Here is a 24109-nt window from a genome sequence, read left to right as displayed (position 1 = left end):
AAAAAAGCACAAAGACAACGCCACCATGATCCCAACCCACCCTGCAGGGACACGAGCTTCGTTTTTCACAAAGAACGACACTACCTTGTCCACCCCCAACCTCCTTCCACTCATTTGGCTGCTGGCGCTCTTGTATTGTTGCTCCTCCTCATGCTGCTGTAGTTACGAGTGCTAAAAAAGGTTCTTCAGCACCAACAGAGTGGCTCCTCTTGATGGAGATGCTTATGTTTGACATCAGCACACTAAGAGCATTATGTCAAAAAAAAGATGCAGAGGGACTAGTGCCTACGGAGCCTCTAAGGTGACATGGAAGTAAAAAAAAAAAAAAAAAAAAAAAAAAAAACCCTTTACGTTCCCTCGCAAATATTGCGTTTCCTCCCAAAGATTTGCGTTCCCTCGCAAAAATTTTGAGGGAACGCATATTTTTTTGCGAGGGAAGGCATTTTGTTTTAAATGCGTGTTTATGTACTTCCGGTCCGTTTGGCAGCTAGCCTAGCTTAGCCTAGCCTCTAATGCGCGCCTGTTTGAGAGACGACAGTACGTCGGAGACGGCCGGCAAGAATAATGGAGGAGCACTTTGAACGCTCCTTGCGGTCAAGAGATGTCCTCTATTGTTTAGCACTCGCTTCAGATGTCTTTCGCGTATTTTGGAAACCGTGCTTGATATCAAAAACTGTTTTTTTTTGCCTTTGTATTTCAAGCGAATTTCAAAGCAATTCGATTAAACTCGCCCACGGTTGAAAACGCTCCCTTTGTTCATTTGTTTACCCGGAAAATGACCCATAAATACTTAGAACACGCATTTTAAAAAAAAAGTGTTCCCCCGCAAAAAACTGCGTTATATCGCAATTTTTGCTAGAGAACGCAACGTTTTTTTTATTTTTTTTTCTTCCATGTCACTTTAGGGGCTCCTTACGTAGGTTTTATAGGCCACACTGATTTTTTTAAATGATAAATCTTGGTTAATTTTTTTATTAATATCACTACAACATAGCATGTGAGCAGGGTTATGGAGACTTTTCATATCCACTGTGTTAGTTAACCTAAACCTAAGAGGCTCCATTTCTATTATTAATGGTGCATCAAAGTCAAGCTTTTTGGTAACACAAAAGAAACACAGCAGAGTCATTGTAATATTGACCTTTAATTTCCAGTTTCAAAATCTCCATCACACAGAGCCATCACAAATGTGAATACAATTGAACTACTGGGATATGATACTGGTTTTGTCCAAATGGTATTTGGTAAGTATGCGATTGATGCTATTAAGAAAGAAAAAAAACCTTACTATTGTGGCATCACAAATGCAAATGTTGAGCAATAGGCTTGTTACATTATTAGCAGAAAAAAGGAGAGGGAATGATCTATAATCTCTAAGGAAGAAAGGGTTCAACACTTCCTGTACCATCCTGTGAAAGCATACATGACCCATCCCTGAGGTACACCGACCCATTATGCATACTTAATGTTAACCGCTGGCTTTGACACCCTGCTCCTCCTTGCTCTGTTTTATTCTGTAGTCCGACAGCGCTGCTTTTATGGCGTCCTCGGCAAGCACTGAAACAGGAGAAGAGAATAGTGAGCAGATTTCTAACCAAGTTGGCACCGTAAATCATCAATCAAGTATGGACAAATGGCCCTCTGTATTTTATCTTCCTTCCTGGTTTTGACAAAGAGGATTCAAACAAGACTCTTTTCCCCCTTGGCTAATGTTCCCCAACTCAGCACCTACCACATAGCTATTTAACTTGCAGTGAGATGATGATGTCTGCCATATATACATTTGGTATTTACATCTGTCAAGTTGCATCAATTTCTGCTTTTAAGTATTTGTCCTGTGCTTACTGGAACAATGAAGCTTGACAGGTGGAAGGGAGAGTTCTTTTGCAATGTCGGTGTTCTTGATTGTCAAGGCTTCATCGATCTGTAGGGAAAATGATGAGAGCAACCAACCTCAATCGATACAAGTAAGAGTTTTCCCAAAAATGTTGTATTCTTTGTAGACTCACCGACTTCCCTTTCACCCACTCAGTTGCCAGAGAGCTGGAAGCAATGGCTGATCCGCAGCCAAATGTCTTAAATTTGGCATCCACAATCTTACCATTTTCATCCACTTCAACCTAGAGATTAAACAACAAAGCAGTTAATCTGCTTGACAAACAGCAGCAGTTATATCGGGTGTTTGGCCACTTCACTTACCTGGAGTTTCATGACGTCGCCACAGGCTGGAGCTCCCACTAAACCAGTCCCCACATTTTTGGCGTTTTTATCCAAAGAGCCCACATTTCTTGGGTTTTCGTAGTGGTCCACAACCTTCAGAAAGGATTTAAGAGTTGGGAAGCATTATAATGCAACAAGACAGACGTTTATTTTGTCATGTTTGAAGAACTGTTAAGAGAAATAATTCTATATCCATAATAAATCCATAATATCCAGGTACATGTATTCACATGATTTTTGTCATAACTAGAAAGAAAAGTCAGGGTACCAGTAGAACATTCTTGTTACGCTTTTTTTTTTTCACACTACAACCCACTTTGGCTGCTAACAAGCAACCATACCTTAGTAAACCACTGTGTTGCACTAGTAACACTATTAGGCCTAACTTGTAGGCATGTGTCACGCACCAAGAGCCTTCTGGACCCTACTAGTGACACCAAATGGCCCACTGATAAAATGGAGTTGTTCTGCTAGTATGCCAAACTTGTACGAGTACACAGAAATGTCATACGTATAGTAATGAGAGACAGTGGTGAAACAAATAACGTTAATCAGAAACATTCTTTCTACTAGTGCGCTGAACTGACTTACTAGTGAGGACAAAGACGTACTAGGACATTGACTTTAATCAGGCTAGTGGCTAGGTTCAAGGATATCGATTAAATGCTAAAACGGTTACTGGACCAAACAGGCAAGCACGCACATGAGCAAACGACATGACAAATGCTAGCGCTCTGTCGCAACAATTGGCAAAGGTGTCAAAACGATCAATTTGATTACCTTCTTGTGATATGAGCAGAGAATCTTTAGCTCCGGGGAGCGCAACCTTGCGTTCAACAACAACGAAGACTTTCGTAAGGCCATCGCCATGTTCAGAAACCGACCAGTTCCGGAAATCTACGAGCAAACACGAGCCCTTGACGGTTTGTTTATAAACACTGAGGTCGGGAGACGAAGGGTCGGAGCGCCCACTAGCGGCTCATGCTTGCTATAACGGCTCCGGGGACTTGGGGGCTGTTTCGGCTTGTTACCAGGCAAGACAGCCTTTCCAATATGGCAGCGGCGAGCAACGCAGAGCCTACGCATTTGCAAGATATGGAAGAGGACGACGCGGAGATGGACGATCGGGAAATGGACTCGGAGAGCGACAGCGAAGAGGGCATGGGAGTAGACAACTCGGACGACGAAGAGGACGAGACGTCAGAAGACGAGAAGGAAAACGAAGCTGAAATCCAACGCCTGGAAGAGCAGGTAACTCTTAATTTAGTGAGGTTAGCCGAGGAGCTAAACGCGAATGAATGAGTGCAAAACATTCGCTGACAACTTAACGAACGAAAGCTTGCTACGCCATTTACGTTCACGCGGGATTACAGCAAACAATTGTTGTATAAAGTCGTCTAAATCGGTTCCATTCGCGACGTTATTAGTCTGACGTGATGCTAGCTGGTCGTGACACGCGCGCTTTGCTTTGTGACGTCAACAAAGCTTCAGGATGAAAGCCGAACAAGTCATCAGAGCACGAAAAAAGTAATAAGGTACAAATGTAATGTGCAAATAGTCACGTGCTACTAATGCACGATTCTTCATACTAAATGAGGGGAAGTCACTTCCCCTCAGCAACGCTGTACAGAAAATAAACCCAACAAAGTGCATTTTTCTACACGCACTCATGTGTCACACAAACCTTGAGCAGACACTAGGACAATAGCATATATGAATATAAATATACGTTTTATTTTAGTCTACGATAGAGGAGTGAGTGGTGAGTTAAGGTAGACTGTAGCTGTGGATCGTTGGTGCGCACTCAGCATTTCCATTTGCAAGAGTCCTGTAGTATTTGTTGCACATGTAGCCCTTGCCTCTAAAATTGCTTATATGATATTCTTTAAATTTCCTTTTATTTATTTTCTCTGTGCCAGGTAGTAAATACAGTACTAAACATTTATAATACATTATAAATGATAATAAACACATTTTATTAAATGTTTAATTAATAAATTGCCTTTTCACACTGTTTCTCTGCGGATGCAACACAAATTTTACATCAGATTGTGAGTTCAATTGAGGGAATATGACGATAAATACAATAAAGTATAAATGTGTTTTTTGGTTTACCTCGTTTTATGAATGACCTGGCCAATCTGTCTCTCTTTTTCTTTTTTTTTTTTTTAAATCAAATATGGCCCTTGGGCACTAAGTTTGCCCACCTTATACTCTACACTTGTATCTCTAACAAAGACATGTGCTCAATAGGGATGGGCGATACCAGTGATTTTGGATTTGATCCAATAGCAAGTAATACTGGATCAAATAGCATGATATTGATCCAATATCGATACCGTAAGTGAGAATTGTTTTTTTTTTACACAAAGCTGGGAACAAAACCACATTGGCGCTGCGCTGCGCTCACACCACTCCATGCAGTGCCTACTATACGTGGGCCCTCACCACAGCCAGGAGTCAGTTTCTGCCAAGGCAGAAAGCTCTTTGCCCTTGGCAACACGTCGCGAAAATTCTGATTGGATGCAACCTTCGAAATTATAGATGAATTAATATATAGATGACTTAATTGCAAATATTGATACTTTAGCTTGAGGATCGTTACTTCAAATTGACCAGTTTGGATCAGAATATCGATATTTTGGTATCTATCTGCTCATCCCTAGTGCTCACTTTTGTATGCAAGTAGGAATGCATTATTTCGTCTATCAGATTGTCTTGTTCAGGCTCAAAGGGTGGATAGACAATTATATTTCTGTAGCATCACTTCAAAAGACGTTATCTCAAGGCACTTTACACAGTGAGCAGCGCAAGAGCCACATTCGTACAATAAATGAATATATAAATAAATATGCATGTATGCATGCACAACCAACTAAACCCCACGTGAGCAAGCACTTGGATGGAGGCAATAAAAACTCACCAAGGAAGAAACTTGGAACAGAACCCAGGTCATAAATATAAAACAATCAAATCAAAAGACACAATATGCGGCGGTAACCGAGTGCGCCTCATTATGCCGTTGCACAGTGTTTGAGGCAAAACAGTTTGTCTGCACCGTCGTAAACTGAAGAGCCCTGTGGATTAGTTGGACATAAAAGAACGATGAGTTCAACTGTACTGTAGGTGTCTCACTCTCATATTTGTAAGCGCGTTTTATCCCAAGCATTAGCTTGTCAAAAAGATCCCAGATCCCAAATGCGGAATTGCACCGTGCTGTGATTTCTAGCTATCGATCAATGCCTTCGACTACAACTGCCATGTTGACCTCATCAAACTCCTGAAGCATGAGGGTGAGCTTCTCCGTCTGCGGAAGGCGAGGCAGAAGATGAGTGAACTTTTTCCTCTCACGGAAGGTTGGTGGATACCCGCTGCGGGTGCAGATTCAGAACAACACGTTGATCCGTAGCAATCGTACGTACACCTGACCTCTTCCGTGTAACCCCGCAGAGATCTGGCTAGACTGGCTCAAGGATGAGATTCGCCTGACTGGAGAAGAACCAAACCGGGAAAAAGTGAATGAGCTTTTTGAGAAGGCTATAAAAGACTACATTTGTGAGTGCCTATTGGCAAAGCAAAGATTTGGACATGTCGCAATAATACAGTCCTGAGAGTCAACGTCTTATTCTCACACTCAGGCCCAGATATCTGGCTGGAATATGCCCAGTATTCTATCGGGGGCATGGGCTCGCCAGGTGGCATTGAGAGGGTGAGATCCGTTTTTGAGAGAGCCATCACAGCTGTTGGGCTTCACATGACCAAGGGGCAAACGGTGTGGGAGGCATACAGAGAATTTGAGAATGCCATTCTGGCCACAGTTCAGGTCAGTGTTGTTTTCATTGGCAACATGTGAACAAATGTCTGATGTGCTCATATTGTCTCTCTCTCTCTCTCTCTCTCTTTTCCCCATAACACCGACAATTCTCTTCGCTAATGCATTTGGATGAGCTCACTTTCCTTGTTGTCGTTTTGTTGCGTTGCTCATCCTCTCTATTGTCTTTCCTTTCAGCCTCCTCCTGGCAAGATTCCCAGCCACGATGAGCAAGAGCTGCTGAACAAGCAGCTTCGGCGCATCCATACACTGTTTCGCCGCCAGCTGGCCATCCCCTTGATGGGTGAGGATGTCGTCGTCTTGCTCCAGATGGGGTGCTGGACAGTGAGCAGCAGTCTGCTTTGTGTGGGCTGAGGGAATCAATGTACATGACTCATGTTGAGGGGAAAAAAAAAATGGCGGAGCAACACCTGTCGCAATCACTTTTGGATAATGAGTCAAACCAATCAAGTAAACACTCACTTTTTGGAAAGCCTTTAACAAATGAAGACCTAACTGAAAACATCTCGGTGTTTTTATTTGAGTAATCATTCAAATAAAAACACGGCGAGTCCATATCGAATTGAATTGAATTTATTTCGAACATGTGAAAAAAGACAAAATAAATGGAATTCACTGGTGAAGACAAAGAGAAATAAATGAATACGTCATTTACAAACAAAGATACCACAGAAACAAAGCATCAACGAAAGCAACACGAGTTACTCAGTAGTCGGCAGCCACTATAAATGAACCATCCATTAAATGTGTCATTATATGCGTTTTGTGTTTTCTGTATATTTTTGATCCTTAGACATGGAGGCAACATATGCAGAGTATGAAGAATGGTCTGACCAAGGGCCACCCGAGGAAATTGCGCATCAGTACAAAACTGCTTTGCAGCAGAGGGAAAAGTACAAGCCTTTTGAAGAGTCCCTGGTAAGCGACCGCCAATGAGGATTGGGACTTGATTTACCTGCCGGGTCACACGACTTTGCACGCCCATCACTTGATTTATTCGGTCATCCTTTTGCAGCTGGTGGCGGAGACGCCTAAACTGTCTGAATATCAGGCCTACATCGACTTTGAAATGAAGGAAGGGGACCCGGCCCGCATCCAGATGACGTTTGAGCGGACCCTGGTAGAGAATTGCCTGGTTCCGGACATGTGGACCAAATACACCACGTATCTTGTGAGTAGTGACTAAAATTAGGGATCTGAGGATTGGCTACTCCTCAGGTGACTTTTGTTTGTTTTGTAACATTGCGTAATTTCATGTTGGCGATAAAAATATTATAACTGAAGACAATGGCAATACAGTGTTACCTCTACTTACGAACGTCTCTAAATACCAAGTTTTCAAGTTACGAAACGCCTCAACAGCAAAATATTGCCTCTTGTTCCGAAAGAAATTTCAGGATACGAAAGGTAAAAAATACTGTATGGGCTGCTAATCGCAGCTCCGGAGTTTCCTGAACGCAACGTACTCGTAGCTGCTCTGCCATTGGCTAGCCTAGCATCTTCCTGGCATCCCATTGGCTAAGAGGGACCTCTTCCGTATGTCTCCGTGTGTGCAGATAGACAGGTAGATAGATTTATATGTCTATGCAGCGTCCTCGTCATTCGCCCCTCGGGCCATGAGGTGTTCCGATAGTTTGACGTGAATTAGAAATGAGGAAAAGGGGAAAAAAAGGAGAAAATCGTTTTTGTTTTGCCAAAGAATATGACAGTCGCCACGTTATTAAATCAGTTGTTTACAAAACGCCTGGCAAAAACCACTTCTGAGAGAGAACATGAACCAAAGAGGGCAAAAAGCGATGAGGACAGCAATTAAAAGGTAAACAGCCATCATTTTTATTCTTTCCTCTATTCTTTTGTATTTTGTTTTACATTATGCGCAACTCTCATTTATTGTGCAATTGTAACATGTATTTGTTCCACGTTTTCATGCATTTTTATGCTTTATAAGACATTTATGTCTGAATTTTGGGGGGGGCTTGGAACGGATTAGGGCATTTACATGGAAAACACGTCTCTACCTACAAATTTTCTACTTAAGAAAATTCTTCCAGAACCAATTAACTTCGTAAGTAGAGGTACCGCCGTATTGACTCGGGTGTGACACGCACGAAGAAAATCACCACGTCTGTATTACGGTTCGCTTTTGCCCCGTTTAGGACCGTCAACTGAAAATCAAAGATCTGGTTCTCTCCACTCATGATCGTGCTGTCAGAAACTGCCCGTGGACTATGGGTCTGTGGAAGAGCTATCTGCAAGCTGCCGAGAGGCACGGGGCCACTCATCAAACTGTTTCAGGCAAACACTTGGGACTAATTGGCGCACGTTTGACATGTGTGTGTGTGTGTGAGAACGATTAGTGAAAGAGATCCTGGTGCTTTCCCACAGATTTGTTTGAAAAGGCTTTGAATGCTGGCTTCATTCAAGCGACGGATTATGTGGAAATCTGGCAGGTTCATCTCGACTACCTGAGGAGGCGAGTGGATTTTAGCCAAGGTGAGAGCAGCACCGGACCAAGCCCGCACTTGTTTGTCCGTTTGGAAATGTTCACGCGTTGCCCCTCGGCCGCTGGCCGGCCCCATGTCACAGAGTCAAGTAAAGAATTGGAGGAGTTACGGGGATCCTTCACTCGCTGCCTGGACTACATCAAACAAGATGTTGAGGAGAGTAGGTGAAATCTCTTTCCGAATGCCCTGTCGGAGTTTGTGAACGTCCACTCTGACTCATTGTGTCATGACACTAGGATTTGGGGAAAGCGGAGACCCTTCCTGTAACATAATGCAGATCTGGGCCAGGATAGAGGTAAATTGTGTTACTATGGCAACCGGTTTGAATGCATGGTCCTCCTTTCATAGAAGTCTGCTTCGGGTTTTTTACAAATGACTGTGGGCTTGCGAAGCCCTTTGAGAAATACTTATCTTTTTTTTTTTTTTTTTTTGGTCCTCCTTCGCAGGCCCTGCATTGTAAAAACATGCAAAAAGCCAGAGAACTGTGGGACAGCGTCATGACAAAAGGGAATGCCAAATATGCCAACATGTGGCTGGAATACTATAACCTGGAAAGGTCTGTCATGTTGAAAGTGCAATATACAACAAACCTCACAGCATGCTTTGGACTACGGTCGCCCACTTGCGTTTCGTACTTTCTCTCCAGAGCTTACGGAGATTCTGTCCACTGTCGAAAAGCCCTCCACAGGGCAGTCCAGTGCACGTCTGACTACCCAGAACACGTGTGTGAAGTCCTGCTCACCTTTGAGAGAGTGGAAGGTGAGCTCCCACATATATGACAGACTGGCATGGCAGCTGGGGAGATTTTCATGTCACATCTACGCATCCAGGTTCTTTGGAGGACTGGGATGTGGCAGTCCGGAAAACCGAGACTCGTCTGAACAGAGTTAATGAGCAACGAGCAAAGGTTGGACGCTGAGAGCGGCATTTCCTTAAAGCGGAAGTCAACCCAGACATATTTTTTCCAAGAATATGTTCCCAGCAGGCCCACTCGTTGAAACACGGCATTCTGATTCATTTTGCGTTTGTGGAATAAGTGTTAAGGCACTCGTTTTTAGCCACCTCTGGGGGCGGCCATTTTGTCTCCTGTCCACTGAAAGTGACATCACAACTGCTCGTGACCAATCACGGCTCAGATTCGGAAAACAGGTCATCCATGATTGGTGATGTCATTTTCAGTCGACAGAAGACAAAATGGCCGCCCCCGGAGGTGACTAAAAACAGGTGGATTAACACTTATTCCACAAACGTTATATTTATCGGAATGCCCTGTTTCAACTAGTGGGCCTGCTGGCAAGGTATTCTTGAAAAAAATATGTTTGGGTTGACTTCCGCTTTCAGCAGAAATGTCTGTCTTTTCAGAAGTTTTGAGTATCCTCTGGCTGTTTGTTAGGTGGCAGAGAAAGAAGCCATCCAGGCCCAACAAGAGGGGGAACAATTTGAGCAGAGGCGGAAGACCAAGGCAGACAAGAGGACTCAGAAGAAAGTTCAGAAGGACGGTCGCTTTGGGGAGAAGAGGAAAGCGGAGCAGGGGCTGGATCAGGATGAGTGGACTGACCATGCAGGTAAATATACATAGCCAAACACGCCCTTGTTGTATAAATATCGTTTCCAGAGATTTCAAGAGTTTCCCCCCAAAAAATAACACGATATACATACAACAAATTCTACAAATCAACTGTGATAGGCTGGTAACCACTCCAGGGTGTACTCCCAACAACATCAAATAAATTGGGACATGACCCTAAAGGCCTTTTCACACTGCACTTGGTTTTCGTTGTGCCCACCACGGGGCAACGCGCAAGGATGACAGTATCCCGGTGCAAGCTTGCCCGTATTTGGAAGTGGAAGTAACGGAGGCTTTTCCCGCTGGTTGGTCGATTTGATATGAGCACTCTGATAGCACTTAGCGGAAACGCCTTTTGATGCCATTGCGATGGAACGCTCAAATTAAACATTTTTCTGTTGGCATTGCGTGCCCACCCGGAGCCCTTGTGACACATACACAAGGAATGGGTTCACCCACGGCATGTTGCAAATTGCTAAGTGCAGTGTGAAAAGTCCTTAAAGGGGAAGTCAACCCCCAAAATTTCTTTGTAGTAATATTTTCTATTTTCACTAGTCTAAACATGGCATTTTGATTAATATTGTGTTTGTGGAATATGAGTTAAGCAGCAAAATTCACCCATTTTTAGCCACCTCAGGGGGTGGCCATTTTGTCACTTGTGTCGACTGAAAATGACATCACAGTCGCTCAGGGTTCAGGTAACGACCAATCACGACTCACCCGTTTTCTGAAGCTGAGCCGTGATTGGTTGTTACCTGAGCAGCTGTGATGTCATTTTCATTTGGCAGAAGTGACAAAATGGCCACCCCCTGAGATGGCTAAAAATGGGTGGATTTTACTGCTCAACTCATAATCCACAAACGCAATGTCAATCAAAATGTCATGTTTAGACTAGCGAAGGCTCATAGAAAATATTATTGCAAAGAACTGCTTCGTTTAGTGGGCCTGCATGGACCACATTCCTGTCAAGAAAAGCTTTGGGTTACTCCCCTTTAATGAGGACAAGCGGTACAGAAAATGAATTGATGGTATGAAACAATAATAAAATGAATTCGTTCAATTAGGTTGGTTGCATAAGCCTGAAATGCACACTTTTATTGAAGTGTCTCTTGCTTTAGGTCAAGCATAAAAATTCAGCTCTTTTCAAAGAGAGTCGACGGGACTTGTCGAATTGACAATATTCAATACAATACAATTGTATTTATATAGCGCTTTTCATAACAGCCAGGGCTGTAACAAAGCACTTTACAATACAATAAATAAAACAACAAACAGTAAAGGGATTGCCCCCCCCCCAAAATACAGCTTTTTAGCAGACCTCTGAAGACTTGAGGCCATCGCTGAATTGGCAATGTTAACGATTGCGGTCTCGAAAAAGAAAACATTCCAACTTGGGTGTGTAAAAACGTTTGTGTTGTTGCTAGAACAAGCTCCGAAGCGACACAGAGGAAATGGGGAGCGAAGCAAAGAGGAACACATACTGACTCTTGAGATTGAACTTGATGAGAAGGCTCCTCCTGGCTATAAAGGTTCAACAAAGCCCGGATTCAACAAAGCCCAGCAGGCCAGCGCCCACAAGCACAGCGATGATAAAACGGAGCTTCGGAACGATGACGACAGCGTGTTCGTTAGCAACCTGTCGTACACCCTGGAGGAGCCCGAGGCCAGACTGAGGACACTCTTTGAGACGTGCGGAACCGTCAAACAGATTCGCCTCGTCTCCACCAACAAAGGGACTTTCAGGGGTTACGGCTATGTGCAATTTGAAAGCTCCGAGTCTGTCTCTGAAGCCCTCAAACTAGACCGACGGCAAGTGGAGGGCAGGCCAATGTTTGTGTCACCGTGTGTGGACAAGAACAAGAACCCAGACTTCAAGGTAATTATACATTAAAGCCCCGTTGCGATACATTCCAGACCGACCCAATATAGAAAAACCATATATATATTAAAAAAAAAAAAAGGTAAACTTGCTTGTATACGGTAAAAACCCATCAACGATCGCTTAATAAGTGTGTGACTACTTCACTTCGGCAGGTGTTCAAGTATAACACATCGATGGAAAAACACAAAATCTTCATCTCTGGGCTGCCGTTTTCCTGCACCAAGGAGCAACTGGAAGAAATCAGCAAGGACCACGGCACCATTAAGGAAGTCCGTCTTGTTACTTTCCGTTCAGGAAAGCCCAAGGTGAGACCCGCGAGGCGCATTGCGGTGACCAGCAGCGTGACGAGGATATAGCTGACCTCCTCTCCAATTGTGGGCTCGCGCAGGGTCTGGCGTATGTCGAGTTTGCAAACGAAACCCAGGCTTCTCAGGCAGTGTTGAAAATGGATGGTATGTTTGTGGAGGGGAGCAAAATCTCTGTTGCTATTAGCAACCCTCCTCGCCGATACACCAGCAAACCTGGTCCCAGTCAGCCCACCGCAAACCTAACACCTCACCAGGTCCACGGCGCGTGAGTTTACCAAAGTCCTTTTAAAACCACTCGAGCGCTTAGCGTTTTGCTTAATTTTTTTCATCAAACTTTTTTTTTTTTTTTTCTTCTCCCCCCGCCCCCCTCCCAAGGAGAGGGAGAGGACGCACACAGTTGTCATTGCTCCCTCGCTCTCTGAATCGGCAAAGTGGGTCAGCAGGCAAAGTGGCGAATGGGACCACGTCCGAGGAAGGTGCTGGAGATGCAAAGCCTTTGTCCAACGCAGACTTTGCGAAGATGCTTATGAAGAAGTGAAAGGTATTCTTGCCGGTTTCACACGGAAAGCCATCGTGCGAGTCTTTGAAAATGACGTATTTGCGACTGTCAGCCTTCTCGTCATTGCTCCGGCGAGATTGCCTTAAATGCAGAGCTGCTGCCCTCCAACGGTCCCTTTCAACCCAGAACACGTTTGACCTTTGGCATTTTTACTTTTCCTTCCTTCCCGTTTCTGGCTGTGTTTAAATATTGCTGTCAGGTTTTATTAAGTGTATAGTACATGTGTGTAAATACATTTGAAAAATTGGAGACACCATTTTTCCCAACTTCAGCCTTTTGTTATTACCAACAACAAATGTGTTAAGCAATCCGCTGAATAGTGAGTGTGTGTACATACAATATCAATACATAGATATTCCACCGTCTATTAACAGAATTGTGCAACAAAAAAAAAAAGAAAATTGTTAGACTTTGTGGATTTAAGATAACCATTACAACGGTTAAATGATCAATGGTCCAACAACCTTTTCTGACAACTTTTAATGTGATCCCTTTATGTCAGGCAATTTTTTTGTTTGACTTGAAATGTCAAGTTAAGAGTCTCAATAAATTTAACTGGCTGGGGCTGACTTTCTTCAAGCACTCACATTTCATTTCCTGTCTATGCACTTTTTCAAGTGTTGATCCGTTATGGTACATTAGGTGTCCTCGGGCACCTCATATAAAATATATATACTGTCTCCAAATGAGTCAATGGCAATTTGTAACATTTTCCAGATCGAATACAAGCTATATAAAGTGCTCACCATAGTGGCCTAAAGTTATATTCAATACACATTCTGTTTGTTATGTGGTGTGTGCGAGTGCGTGGATGTTTTGTATACAGTAAATACAACAGTAGTGTTTAAGTTCATAGAAAAACGTAATGGCTAGTATATGGTTAATTAATCCATGTATTAACTCTGTTTTGAAGGCTGAAAAATGTCATGTTCTCAAATAAAGATATCGAGCTCACCAGGGCAATACTTAATGTGGTGTTATTTCAAAGTCCATTTAAAATTCATTCGATCGCAGTGTTAGTATCCCCCTTTTTTTTTTTTATTTGCATAAAATAAATAATCAAGTGTTCTTTTAACATTCTTCCCAATAGAAATCTGTGCGGGAGGTCCCGAATGACACTTTTTCCATTAGACAACTTCTGACTGTGCTTGCATGGAATTAAAATACCGCTTCTCACTCAAAGCAATGTTCACCGGGTTCAAGACTGATGGATATGACCCCCCCCCCCCCGGGGTGAAAACGAGACCTGCCAGTTGCCCTCCAAACAGCAAAACCAAATCAGTTGTGAACTGGGATGGTGTGTTTGCAATTGGGACAGGCCTGGTCCTGGCTGGCCCCCGGCAGCCCCACCGCATGCTCCGTTGTGGAGATCAACAAAGTGTCCAGCGTCATCTCGGTGCATTTGGCAATGAAACGAATGAAGGGACGGACATCGCCCTCGTTGGCCGTGTCTAGAGCCGAGTAGTACTCGGCCCTTTGCTCTTTGCGAATGGTGATGGGCGGGTATCGCGCTTGCATGAGCACGAGGTTCATCAAGAGCCGCGACGTGCGCCCGTTGCCGTCCACGAACGGGTGCACGTACACCAGTTTGTAGTGAGCGAGAGCGGCGTATTCGACCGGGTGCAGCTGCAAGGTCTCGTCCGAGTTGAGCCACTGGACCAGCTCCTGCATGTGCCGCTGCAGGTCGTGCGGGTGCGGAGGGATGTGATGGCCTACAAACACTTGGCTGGTGCGCAGGCGCCCTCCCTCCACAGGGTCCACGTAGCCCAGCACTCGCCGGTGGATCTCCAGGATGTCGCCGACGCTGATGCTTCCTGTTCTGGACAACAGCGTGGTATTGATGTACTTCATGGCCGCGTCCACGCCGATGGCCTCGTTCTGTTCCTGCAGGCTCTTGCCAGCGACGGCGTAGCGCGTCTCGATGATGTGACGGATCTCGGATAAAGTCAGAGTGCTGCCCTCTATGGCCACCGTGTGGTAGATATGGTGGTAGTAGGTCTCTTCCATCACCCGACGTAGCGCAGAGTTGCCTTTCGGAATGGACATGAGCCTGCGCACCTTACCGTCTATGATGCCAAAGTGACGCTGGTCAATCTCCTCCACCAGTGGCAGGGTGCGGTCTCGGCTCACCAGTGCCCTCTTGTTAAAAGGCGAGATGGCTAAAGCCTTGGTGTACAGGTGGTCCGCCTGCACCACGTCCTTCTCCTCCTCCAAAATAGTCCCCAGCTCGGTCAGGGCATCCACATAGTCTGGATTCAGACTCAGCGCATGCACCAGCAGCTTGTGGGCTTTCTCCCTCTTGCCGTGTTTCCTCATCTCCTGAGCCAGCTGCAGCGCCGCTCTGGCCTCAAAAATCATCTCTAGATCACAACAGGAGACAGAGCTGATGTCGGGCAAAAATACACAAGCGCTGTAGACGGTACATATCCAACCAGGGTATCCACTTTTAGTGAAAATTGTTTTTCTTGGGGTGCCCAAGATATTTTGTAATCTAAAATATGCGCCTTATATTAACTCGGTGGAAGTTGGAAAACACATTCGCAAACCCTTGATTTTACAGTGGGTGCCCAAAAATGTGAATAGCGAGGGAAAGGTTTTTACAATTTGTTTCAAAAAAAGTGAAACTTGTATGTTAGTTAATTAACCACACACACACAATGTGGACAATTGCAAGCCAATATTTGTTTCAATTTTGATGATAGATACAAGTTCCAAAGCAAATGATTGAAACAAATAGTAGTTTGATAGTCTGAGATCTTGGCACCCACCTATATTATAGACAGTCTTTGTGATGTTTAAAAATAGACTCAATCGCCTGACTGACGGAAAGCAGTACGCTTACGAAAGGGTGAGTACCTTTGCTCGGCTTGGAACTCAGAGGAAGCAGGTCGAGGCCCGTTAGAGGGACAGTGAGGCCGGTGGTCTGAACAGCTGCGGGCTGCTGGGAGCTCCCCCACAGCCGGCAGCGAAACTGCGCGATGGCATTCAGGGAGCCACGGCATTGCTCCTCCACTCCGACAAGTGGCATCAGCAGGGCCACCAGAGAGCCCAGAAAGACACACAGAAGCGGGCCCCATCCTCCGAGGAGACGGTCGCTAGTGTATCGCCACGCCGTCACAACCGCCATGACAATTCCAGGTTAACTCCTCCATTCTCTACGTACGCGCCACTCTTTCTACTTGTACCCCAGCGAGGTGAGCCGAGGGGCGGATAGCGGAGACTGGCAAACAACAGAGCACCAACAACACGTTAACGAACAAGTTACTTTGACAGTCCCTACGTTAAACGAGCTTGTTCTGCGAGGCTTTTCAACACGTTGCCCTACGAGAAATATCCAGAGGAAAAAGGGGCAAACTTTGGTCCAAGACCAGTTAAAACGCCGCAGCTCTACAAAACATACACATCTCCGGCGTTTTTCTTTTAGACCCGTCAGCATACTGCGATATCATTGGTCAGGCTGAAATAGAACAACGACGGTGATAGGTTAAAACCCAGCAATACAGAGAAAGTTCGTAGTCGTCTCTGATTGGATGATATGTATCTTCCAGTGTGCCCTGTAATGGTCTGTCAGGCATCCCAAATCCAATGTAAAGCGCAAATAGAATTAAAACTCAATGTTCCAAGTCAATTTAATGGTCAGCAATTTAATATATACATATATATTTAAAGCAATTCCATGGTTGTTTCATCCGTTCTGCAATAGCTCATGATACTTCGCCATTTTATTTTACAGTTTGTTTAATTGATGCGGTCTACCAAATGCAATTTCGCTTATAAAACAAAGAGGGCAGCAGTGTATCGTTTTCCAAACATAATGTGCAACGAGTTGCAGTGATGTGCAGATGATGTTTTCCAACTATTCTCAGCCAAGGCACGTTTTTTTTTTTTTTTTTACATTAGGAAAAAAATCTTGGAACTCCATCAAACAAAACTTTCACAATAATTGTGTAATTGTGATCTCGTCTGTATTTACTCACAAATTTACTTAGTGGTGTGATTTCCATTACTTATTCTGTTTTATGGATGGCAACAGGTGGTTACACAGGTTCAGTGTGTAGGCTGCCTTCTGTCATCTTGTGGAAGCGCATTGTTCTGCTTGTCACTGCGTCGCTGTCGTAGCTAGATTAACAGAAATACATTCCACTGGTCAACAACAAATTTTAATCAGAAACGGCTATGTAATTTTGAGACACATTAAAAGAAAAATCTTGACTTTTTCCTTGCAAATCATGTTTTTGAGATACAGTGTATTTTCATTTTTAAGATTAACCTAAATAAAAATTGTAAAAATGTTGTGGATTAACATGCCCTGTAATTTATAGCTGTGATGTTTAGAAACAAATCCACCTATTGCTGAACGTAACTTATTTATAAATAAGTATATATAAGTAACCTAATTTATAAATATTATTATTATTATTGTTATTGTTATGAAAACCTGATTTGATACGAAAAACGAGGACGGATTCGGAATCAGTGGGAAAAAAATCTACAAAAGTTTACTTGCATCTCTGATTAAAAAAAAATGTTGACCAGTGGTCTTTGCCATAGAAAAATATTAATAATAAACCCATTAAGTTGAACATATTTTTTACTGTCATATGTATATTTATATATATATATATATATATATATATATATATATATATATATATATATATATATATATATATATATATATATATTATATACTGCTGTAGACAATAGCATCACACTCTACTAGCTTCTTTACGCATTCGTTTTTAGAAATGTATCAAACATTCACCAAATATGACATCATACTGTGTGTCTGTGTGCATGTGTAGCAAATTTAGTTTCCAAACAAAGATGTGGGTTCATAAAATTTCTCCTTTGGTATATCGCATGTGTGAAGTCTCTTTAGATGTGTCAAATTTTAGCACTATCATCATAAAAATGCTAGCTAGGTATGAGGTTGGGACGAGATTAGACCATGTAATGTGGCAATAATGTCTTCTAAGTGTAATGAAATAATGACTAATGTGACTCCTCACATAATAATGTACTAGACATTACCAGAGGTAGCGCAAGGGATTTCGGGACCAGGCTCCTGTCAGTTATGGGCCCTTGGGGTCCTTACCACATTTTCCTCTTATTACACCCCTAAACATTACTTCTGAATCCTCATGTAATAATACAATTAAAAAAAAATAAAAACCTGAGTATACACAATAATACTAATCAATCACAATCTTGCCTGCTGGATAATGTGAACCTCAACTGGCTAACCAGTTGCACAGTACTTGAAATAGCTTTTTATTTCTATTCTTTTTTATATTGCACACGTCTACTTAACTCTTTCTATCCCAATCAATGACTTATTTATGTCATTTCACAGAGGCTCTGAAAAAGTCTGGTACTGAATGAGTTAATAGCACAAGTTTGGCCAATTTCTATAATATTGTGCGAGTACTTAGTCATTTGTGCTGTATTATTTACACGAGCACTAGGTATTGATGACTACTTTAGCACACAAGTTATCACCAATTTATTGTATTATTATCACCGAAAGTGCTTATTGGTTGTCGTGGTATTGATTGTTGACTGTAGCTGCTGTGATCCAATTCCAAGATGCTCCCATGCTAATTCTATTCCTAGCCGTCCTTCATATCCTCTACACACTTTTATGAGATTTGATGACTTTTATGAAAGGATTTGATACTTTAATATGTGATGTCTAAATAAAGATAAATAGCCTTACTTGCATTGGCCAGCAGATGTAAACCGCCGCTGGTAATGTAGAGTAGATTGATTCCTGGCAGAATGCCAGAGCTGACATATCTTCAGCAGATGGCCATCGTGTGTTATCAGCTCTAAATAGCTGATACTATCACACACCCAGCTTGACGCTGTGTAGGAGCAAACGGTGGCCCCCAAAGTGTAGGGAACATATGAATGTTGATGCCATCATCTGTCTCTCAAAGACGAGAGTCCCGCTGCGTCTCAACAGAGGTATTACCCTCGAGAATAACCTGTTGGAATGCGTTTGATCTCAATTATTTTCTCACTGGCTTTGTTCATATGCAACCCGCACTCTGCAAAGGTTAAAAGGCAGACTGGAGAATTTGGCCTTGTTTATTGGGATTAATAATCTCCATCCGAAAATTAATGAACACGTCCAATGATTAGCAGTGATGAGTAAGGGGATTCTAGTTGTTGTTTTGTTGTATACCACCCTCATACCAAATTGATATCAAAACAAGAAGAAGAAAAAAAAAAACATTTACAAAAACCTATTTTAAAGTTGAATAACAATAACAACACTGGACATGTTGAGGCTGGTAACTGATGACTTTACTTCTTTTCTTCGCTGCTCCACAAAGAGAAATCCGGCACACGCATGGCCACATCAGTGAAAATGGAAAATAGAGAGCTGACATCTTTCCAGACTCTCTACAAGACGTTGGATTGTGTCTGTGATGGGAATTTTTTTTTTTTTTTTTCATCCAGATAATCTTTGAGGTCAGAGCATACTGGAACTGAAAAATGATTATGCTCAAAATATCTGCTATAGTTAGTTGCGGTATTGTTTGATGGGGTTGAGGTCAGGGTTCCGAGCAACCACATGCACCTCTATGAACCTTGTTTGGCGCACTGGGACACAGCCATGATGGAAGAATCAAAGAGCCTGCCTTAATTTCTTCATTTTTCAAATCGCTTATTTTGGTCATTTCTGATTGATTCATGATTGATTAGGACGTGTCTCTGGATATTTTTTACCTATATTGAATGCATAGTGTACATATTAAAATTACATATATAATATGCAATCAGTGATTGACTGGTTAGCACGTCCACCTCACAGTGCAGAGGTCGTGGGTTCGAATCCGGCCCCAGCCTTCCTGTGTGGAGTTTGCATGTTCTCCCCGTGCCGGCGTGGCTTTTCTCCGGGTACTCCGGTTTTTCCCCCCACGTTCCAAAAACATGCATCGCAGATTTGATCGGATGCTCTAAATTGCCCCTAGGTGTGATTGTGAGTGCGACTCTTTGTTTGTCTCTGTGTGCCCTGCGATTGTCTGGCAACCGATTCAGGGTGTACCCCGCTTACCGCCCGAAGATAGCTGGGATAAGATCCAGCATGCCCGAGACCCTTGTGAGGGCAAGCGCTTTGGATAATTGATGGATGAAGGGATATTTAGTCGTGTAGGTCAGATGCTCGGTGAGCTAACGGTTAGCTTGCCTGCTTCACAGTTCAGAGGTTTGGGGCTCGAATCCTCCTTCCTTCCTGGGTGGAGTCTAAATTGTCTAAAGTTGTGAATGCGAGTGTGAATGGTTGTTTGTCCATATGTGCCCTGTGATTGGTTGGCCACCAGTCCAGCGCAAGGAGTCAAGTGTGTACCCCTCCTCTCTGCCCAAATCAAATGGGATAGGCTCCAATTCACCCATGACCCTACCGAGGACCAAGCTGTATAGTAAATAGAATAGAAATAACATTAAAAGAAAACAATTAGAAAAAAAAAAAAAAAGGCATGCCAAAAGACACGTTTTACCATTCAACCCAATACAACAGCCATTGCCGACGTATGAAGTCATCAGCCACATCAAACTCACAGAAAAGGATCTAGGTCTGGTATCCAGGGAATCCGTGTCGGCATCTTGCTCCATTTTGATGAAGTGCTGCTCTCTTAGATCACACTAAGATTATGCAGAGAATGTGTTAACAAGGTACACCTGCTCACGACTGGCCAAAAATATCTGCTCGAACCAACTAAATTTAAAAGTTGGCTCCAGACAAAAAAGTGAGCGAGTACCTCCACCAAAATAGAAGCGCTCTCCTTTGCAAGTGCGTGAGATGATTGTGACGCGGCGTGTTTGCCTTTCCAAAGCTGCGAGTGCGAGCCGCCTGCATGTTTGTGTGCCGGCTTTTTGGTACAAGGCGTCCTGTCCTCTACGCATGGCAGGGATGCGCAGACGCCAATCTGTGTCGTTTTTCTGCTCTTCTATTGATCCCTTTGAAAGACTGGCTTTCATCATTTTACAAACTTCCTTCAGGTTTGTCGCAACCGTCACCCGGTTGCTCTGCTGATGTCCACTTGCCAAATTCTTATTTGACGCTTTGGAAAATAGATTGGCTTCCCCCTCAAGGTTGTGTGATCTCTATGATGTGGTTCTACTTACTTCAAAGTGATCCTTTTATGTGCTCTTTCCTGCTGCGTGTGTCTTTTCCAAAACAGCAGCGAGGAGGAAATTAATGAAGATAATGTTTCCTTGAACTGATGTTTGATATAATAAGAGGAGGCTAAAGACAACAAATTTGCTCAGCTCTCTGGGTTCTGCTGTTTGGCTTGGGTCCCGCTGCAGTTCACGGCCTTGTCATCATATCAGACTTTAGAGCCTTTCATGTTTAGTGGAAAAAACATGAACCAATGCGGACGAAGAGGCAAAAATGACAAAGAAGAAAGATTGGCATGAAAAGAACAGCCCCATGGTCATGTTTTTGACTTGTTGTTTGCCCAGCTGGCATATGTTCTCGTGTGCCCCAAACCCTCAGCTGTGGCAACAAATAAAAAACGCATGTGCCCGCATTTGAAATCATTGATGAATGCTAATGCTTTGTGTGTGTGTTGATGCAATTAAACGCCCCATATCACTTAGGGATGATTGTCATCCGAATGGGAAAGCTACACTCTTATCCTTCAATGCTTTCTTCCTCTCCACTTGTATCTCCGACATCAGTGTTGAGAAATGACTCTGATGCATGCATTGCGCACTTATACTTCATCTTTTCTAGATTTTTTTCTTTTCTAATAGATGAACAGTCTTCAGGAGGAACTTCACACAAGCTGACATGTTAACTTGAAGCACACCCCAGAGATGACCTGTCACCGACTATTAATACAACGCGACGTCTGGCTGCTACATTGCTGTGAGAGGAAGAAAATCCATCAGCTCACCTGGAAAAAAAAAAAAAAAAAGCGACCTGTCAGGACAGGGAATAAATCCCTCTGGCTCGTAGGCTTCGCCTCCTCTCCAACCATCTCCCTCTCTTTTCTCCTTGCAGCCTCTGTGGAGCATCCGTCTGCCTGGCTCTCTGTCAAAAAAAGGGGGTGTTTGGGTTGGGCGGCTTTGTTCTGGGTGACAGAGCAGAGTGTCGGAGATAGAGGATCTAGTTAGGCAGTCAGAGAGAGGAGAGGGATGCAGGCTCTCATTGCACCCCGGTGTGGACGGCTCCAACGAAGAGCGTGTAACGACAGAGAGTGAAGGAGCTCTCCTTTGGGAGCAACAAATGTCCCTGACTGTCAGCAGCCCAAATATCTATCTTAAAGCGAGAAGCTGCTCCTAAATGTCAAGATCCACACTCGTTAGCAGACTGACAACAGCTGTTATGAGACGATTTGGGAGGTCAAGACATTTTTTTTTTTTTCTCCGGTGGAACAAGCGCAGGGGTGTGATTTACTCCCCGGCTGTCCAGGGATGCCTCGGTTTACACAAGAACATCTAGATTAGAAACCATTTTATTGGTTCCACACTTGTTTCACGCTTATCTCAGACTTCCTTTGTTTCCCTTTTAACCAACAGCTGTCTAGAAGAAGCTGAAGAATAGAGCATGCAAGTTCATGTACACTTGTCTCACTCAGACCACTGTTTAATATAATTATTCATTCCTATCTATCTATCTATCTATCTATCTATCTATCTATCTATCTATCTATCTATCTATCTATCTATCTATCTATCTATCTATCTATTTATCTATCTATCTATCTATCTGTATAGCTATCTGTATAGCTATCTGTATAGCTATCTAGCTAGCTTCAAACAGCTTGCTAGCTTGCTAGCTCGCTAGCTAGCTATCTAGCTAGTTTCAAACAGCTTGCTAGCTCGCTAGCTAGCTATCTAGCTAGTTTCAAACAGCTTGCTAGCTCGCTAGATAGCTCGCTAGATAGCTCGCTAGATAGATCGCTAGATAGCTAGATAGATAGCTTTCTGTCATCCAAAGTCAGCTGGGATAGGCTCCAGCTCACCAGTGACACCTATAATGAGGACAAGTTGTAGAGAAGAAGGGATGTATGGATGCTACTGCGCTTTGCAAACAACTACTGTATACACGCTTGAATCTAAACAGTGCAGGAAAAAAGAACATAAGAAAACTATCCATATATGACAAAAAGTTAAGATGTTGTTCACAACAGCGGACAAATATGTTGCAATATACAGTTGGTTAATTAAACACCACAAGGAAAGTCACAGACACACACGCCCACACCCCACACACGCACACGCAACCTCAAGACGATAAGAGCACATTCAATTTACACTTACACAATTTACACTCTGGGCAGTGCCAGTGAGAAAGTGAAGGGATGTGGAGGCCTCAGGTGTTAACCAGGTGATTACTGGAACTGGTACTCCCCCGCAAAGGCTTTACTACACTAAGACATGACATAGTGTGATGGTAGCACTGCTTCTCTTGGCTCTTGGGAAAAGCCTGCATGAGACAAATGATACCTTTAAGGACTCAGCTGTTTATGGCTTATTTTAATTTCCTCCATTTGCTACTCCTACTGCTATCTTGAACACAGTGGTATTGGGGTTAGCATGTCCGTCACACAGTTGAGAGGTTCTGCATTTGAATCTTGGGCACTGTGCGGCGTGCATGCTCTTGGTGTATTTAAAAAAAAAACATTTAAAAAACTGTCTTGTCAAGAGAACATGTAAAGTACTGTAGTATTTAGTATATATATATATATATATATATATATATATATATATGTTTGCATTTTATTTCATGATGAAACCATGACAGTGGATGGTATAATAAACAATTACTCCTTGGCCATGTTTGCCCTGCAGCTCCGCACCTGCTTATAACTAGATAGAACATATTTTATAACTGAAAAGGCATATGTTTTTGTAACATGCATGTTACGTTCATCGAAGACACTATTTTCCATAGGTGATTTTCCAGTCAAGGGGTAAAGGGTATACTGCACCTCCAAAATCAGCTGTAATTGGCTCCCGCTCACCCAAGACTCTACAGCGAAAGACTAGAAGTAAATATTAATAGTGTTTATTAAACAGCAATTTATATTAATTACTTTGTGTTCCTGGTGGTACATGGCGCGTATGGCGGCCATTGTGTCATTTTCTGTCAATGACATCACAACTGCTCAGGGCTCAGGTAACGACCAATCACGGCTCAGCTTCAGAAAACAGGTCAGCCGTGATTGGTCGTTACCTGAGCCCTGAGCAGTTGTGATGTCATTTTCAGTCGATAG

At 43.2% G+C, this 24109-nt stretch overlaps 3 protein-coding genes across 3 annotated transcripts; 1 reads left to right on the top strand and 2 right to left on the bottom strand.

The window, feature by feature from the left end:
• Positions 1–1125: 1125 nt before the first annotated feature.
• iscua (iron-sulfur cluster assembly enzyme a) lies at positions 1126–3674 on the bottom strand. Its single transcript, XM_086030390.1, has 5 exons — positions 3001–3674; positions 2200–2313; positions 2010–2120; positions 1846–1924; positions 1126–1557 (listed from the first exon to the last, which is right to left on the bottom strand). Exons 1-5 carry the CDS (start codon positions 3088–3090, stop codon positions 1469–1471), a joined length of 483 nt encoding a protein of 160 aa, XP_085886516.1. The 5' UTR covers positions 3091–3674; the 3' UTR covers positions 1126–1468.
• Positions 3172–13826, top strand: sart3 (spliceosome associated factor 3, U4/U6 recycling protein). The gene is made up of 19 exons (XM_086030388.1): positions 3172–3471; positions 5450–5576; positions 5671–5775; positions 5859–6043; positions 6230–6335; positions 6846–6970; positions 7068–7223; positions 8209–8347; positions 8438–8545; positions 8639–8716; positions 8793–8851; positions 9003–9112; positions 9203–9315; positions 9387–9463; positions 9950–10121; positions 11548–11999; positions 12158–12310; positions 12394–12578; positions 12689–13826. Exons 1-19 carry the CDS (start codon positions 3202–3204, stop codon positions 12849–12851), a joined length of 2883 nt encoding a protein of 960 aa, XP_085886514.1. The 5' UTR covers positions 3172–3201; the 3' UTR covers positions 12852–13826.
• Positions 11189–16317, bottom strand: ficd (FIC domain protein adenylyltransferase). Its single transcript, XM_086030389.1, has 2 exons — positions 15729–16317; positions 11189–15232 (listed from the first exon to the last, which is right to left on the bottom strand). The coding sequence occupies exons 1-2, from the start codon at positions 15997–15999 to the stop codon at positions 14151–14153; spliced, it is 1353 nt and encodes a 450-aa protein (XP_085886515.1). The 5' UTR covers positions 16000–16317; the 3' UTR covers positions 11189–14150.
• Positions 16318–24109: the final 7792 nt, after the last annotated feature.

Source organism: Filicampus tigris, chromosome 5, assembly GCF_054856515.1.
Source record: "Filicampus tigris isolate MCC_2025a chromosome 5, RoL_Ftig_1.0, whole genome shotgun sequence".
Taxonomy (NCBI): Eukaryota; Metazoa; Chordata; class Actinopteri; order Syngnathiformes; family Syngnathidae; genus Filicampus; species Filicampus tigris.
Note: the sequence above shows the minus strand (reverse complement) of the source record. Positions and strands in the feature narration are given on the sequence as shown.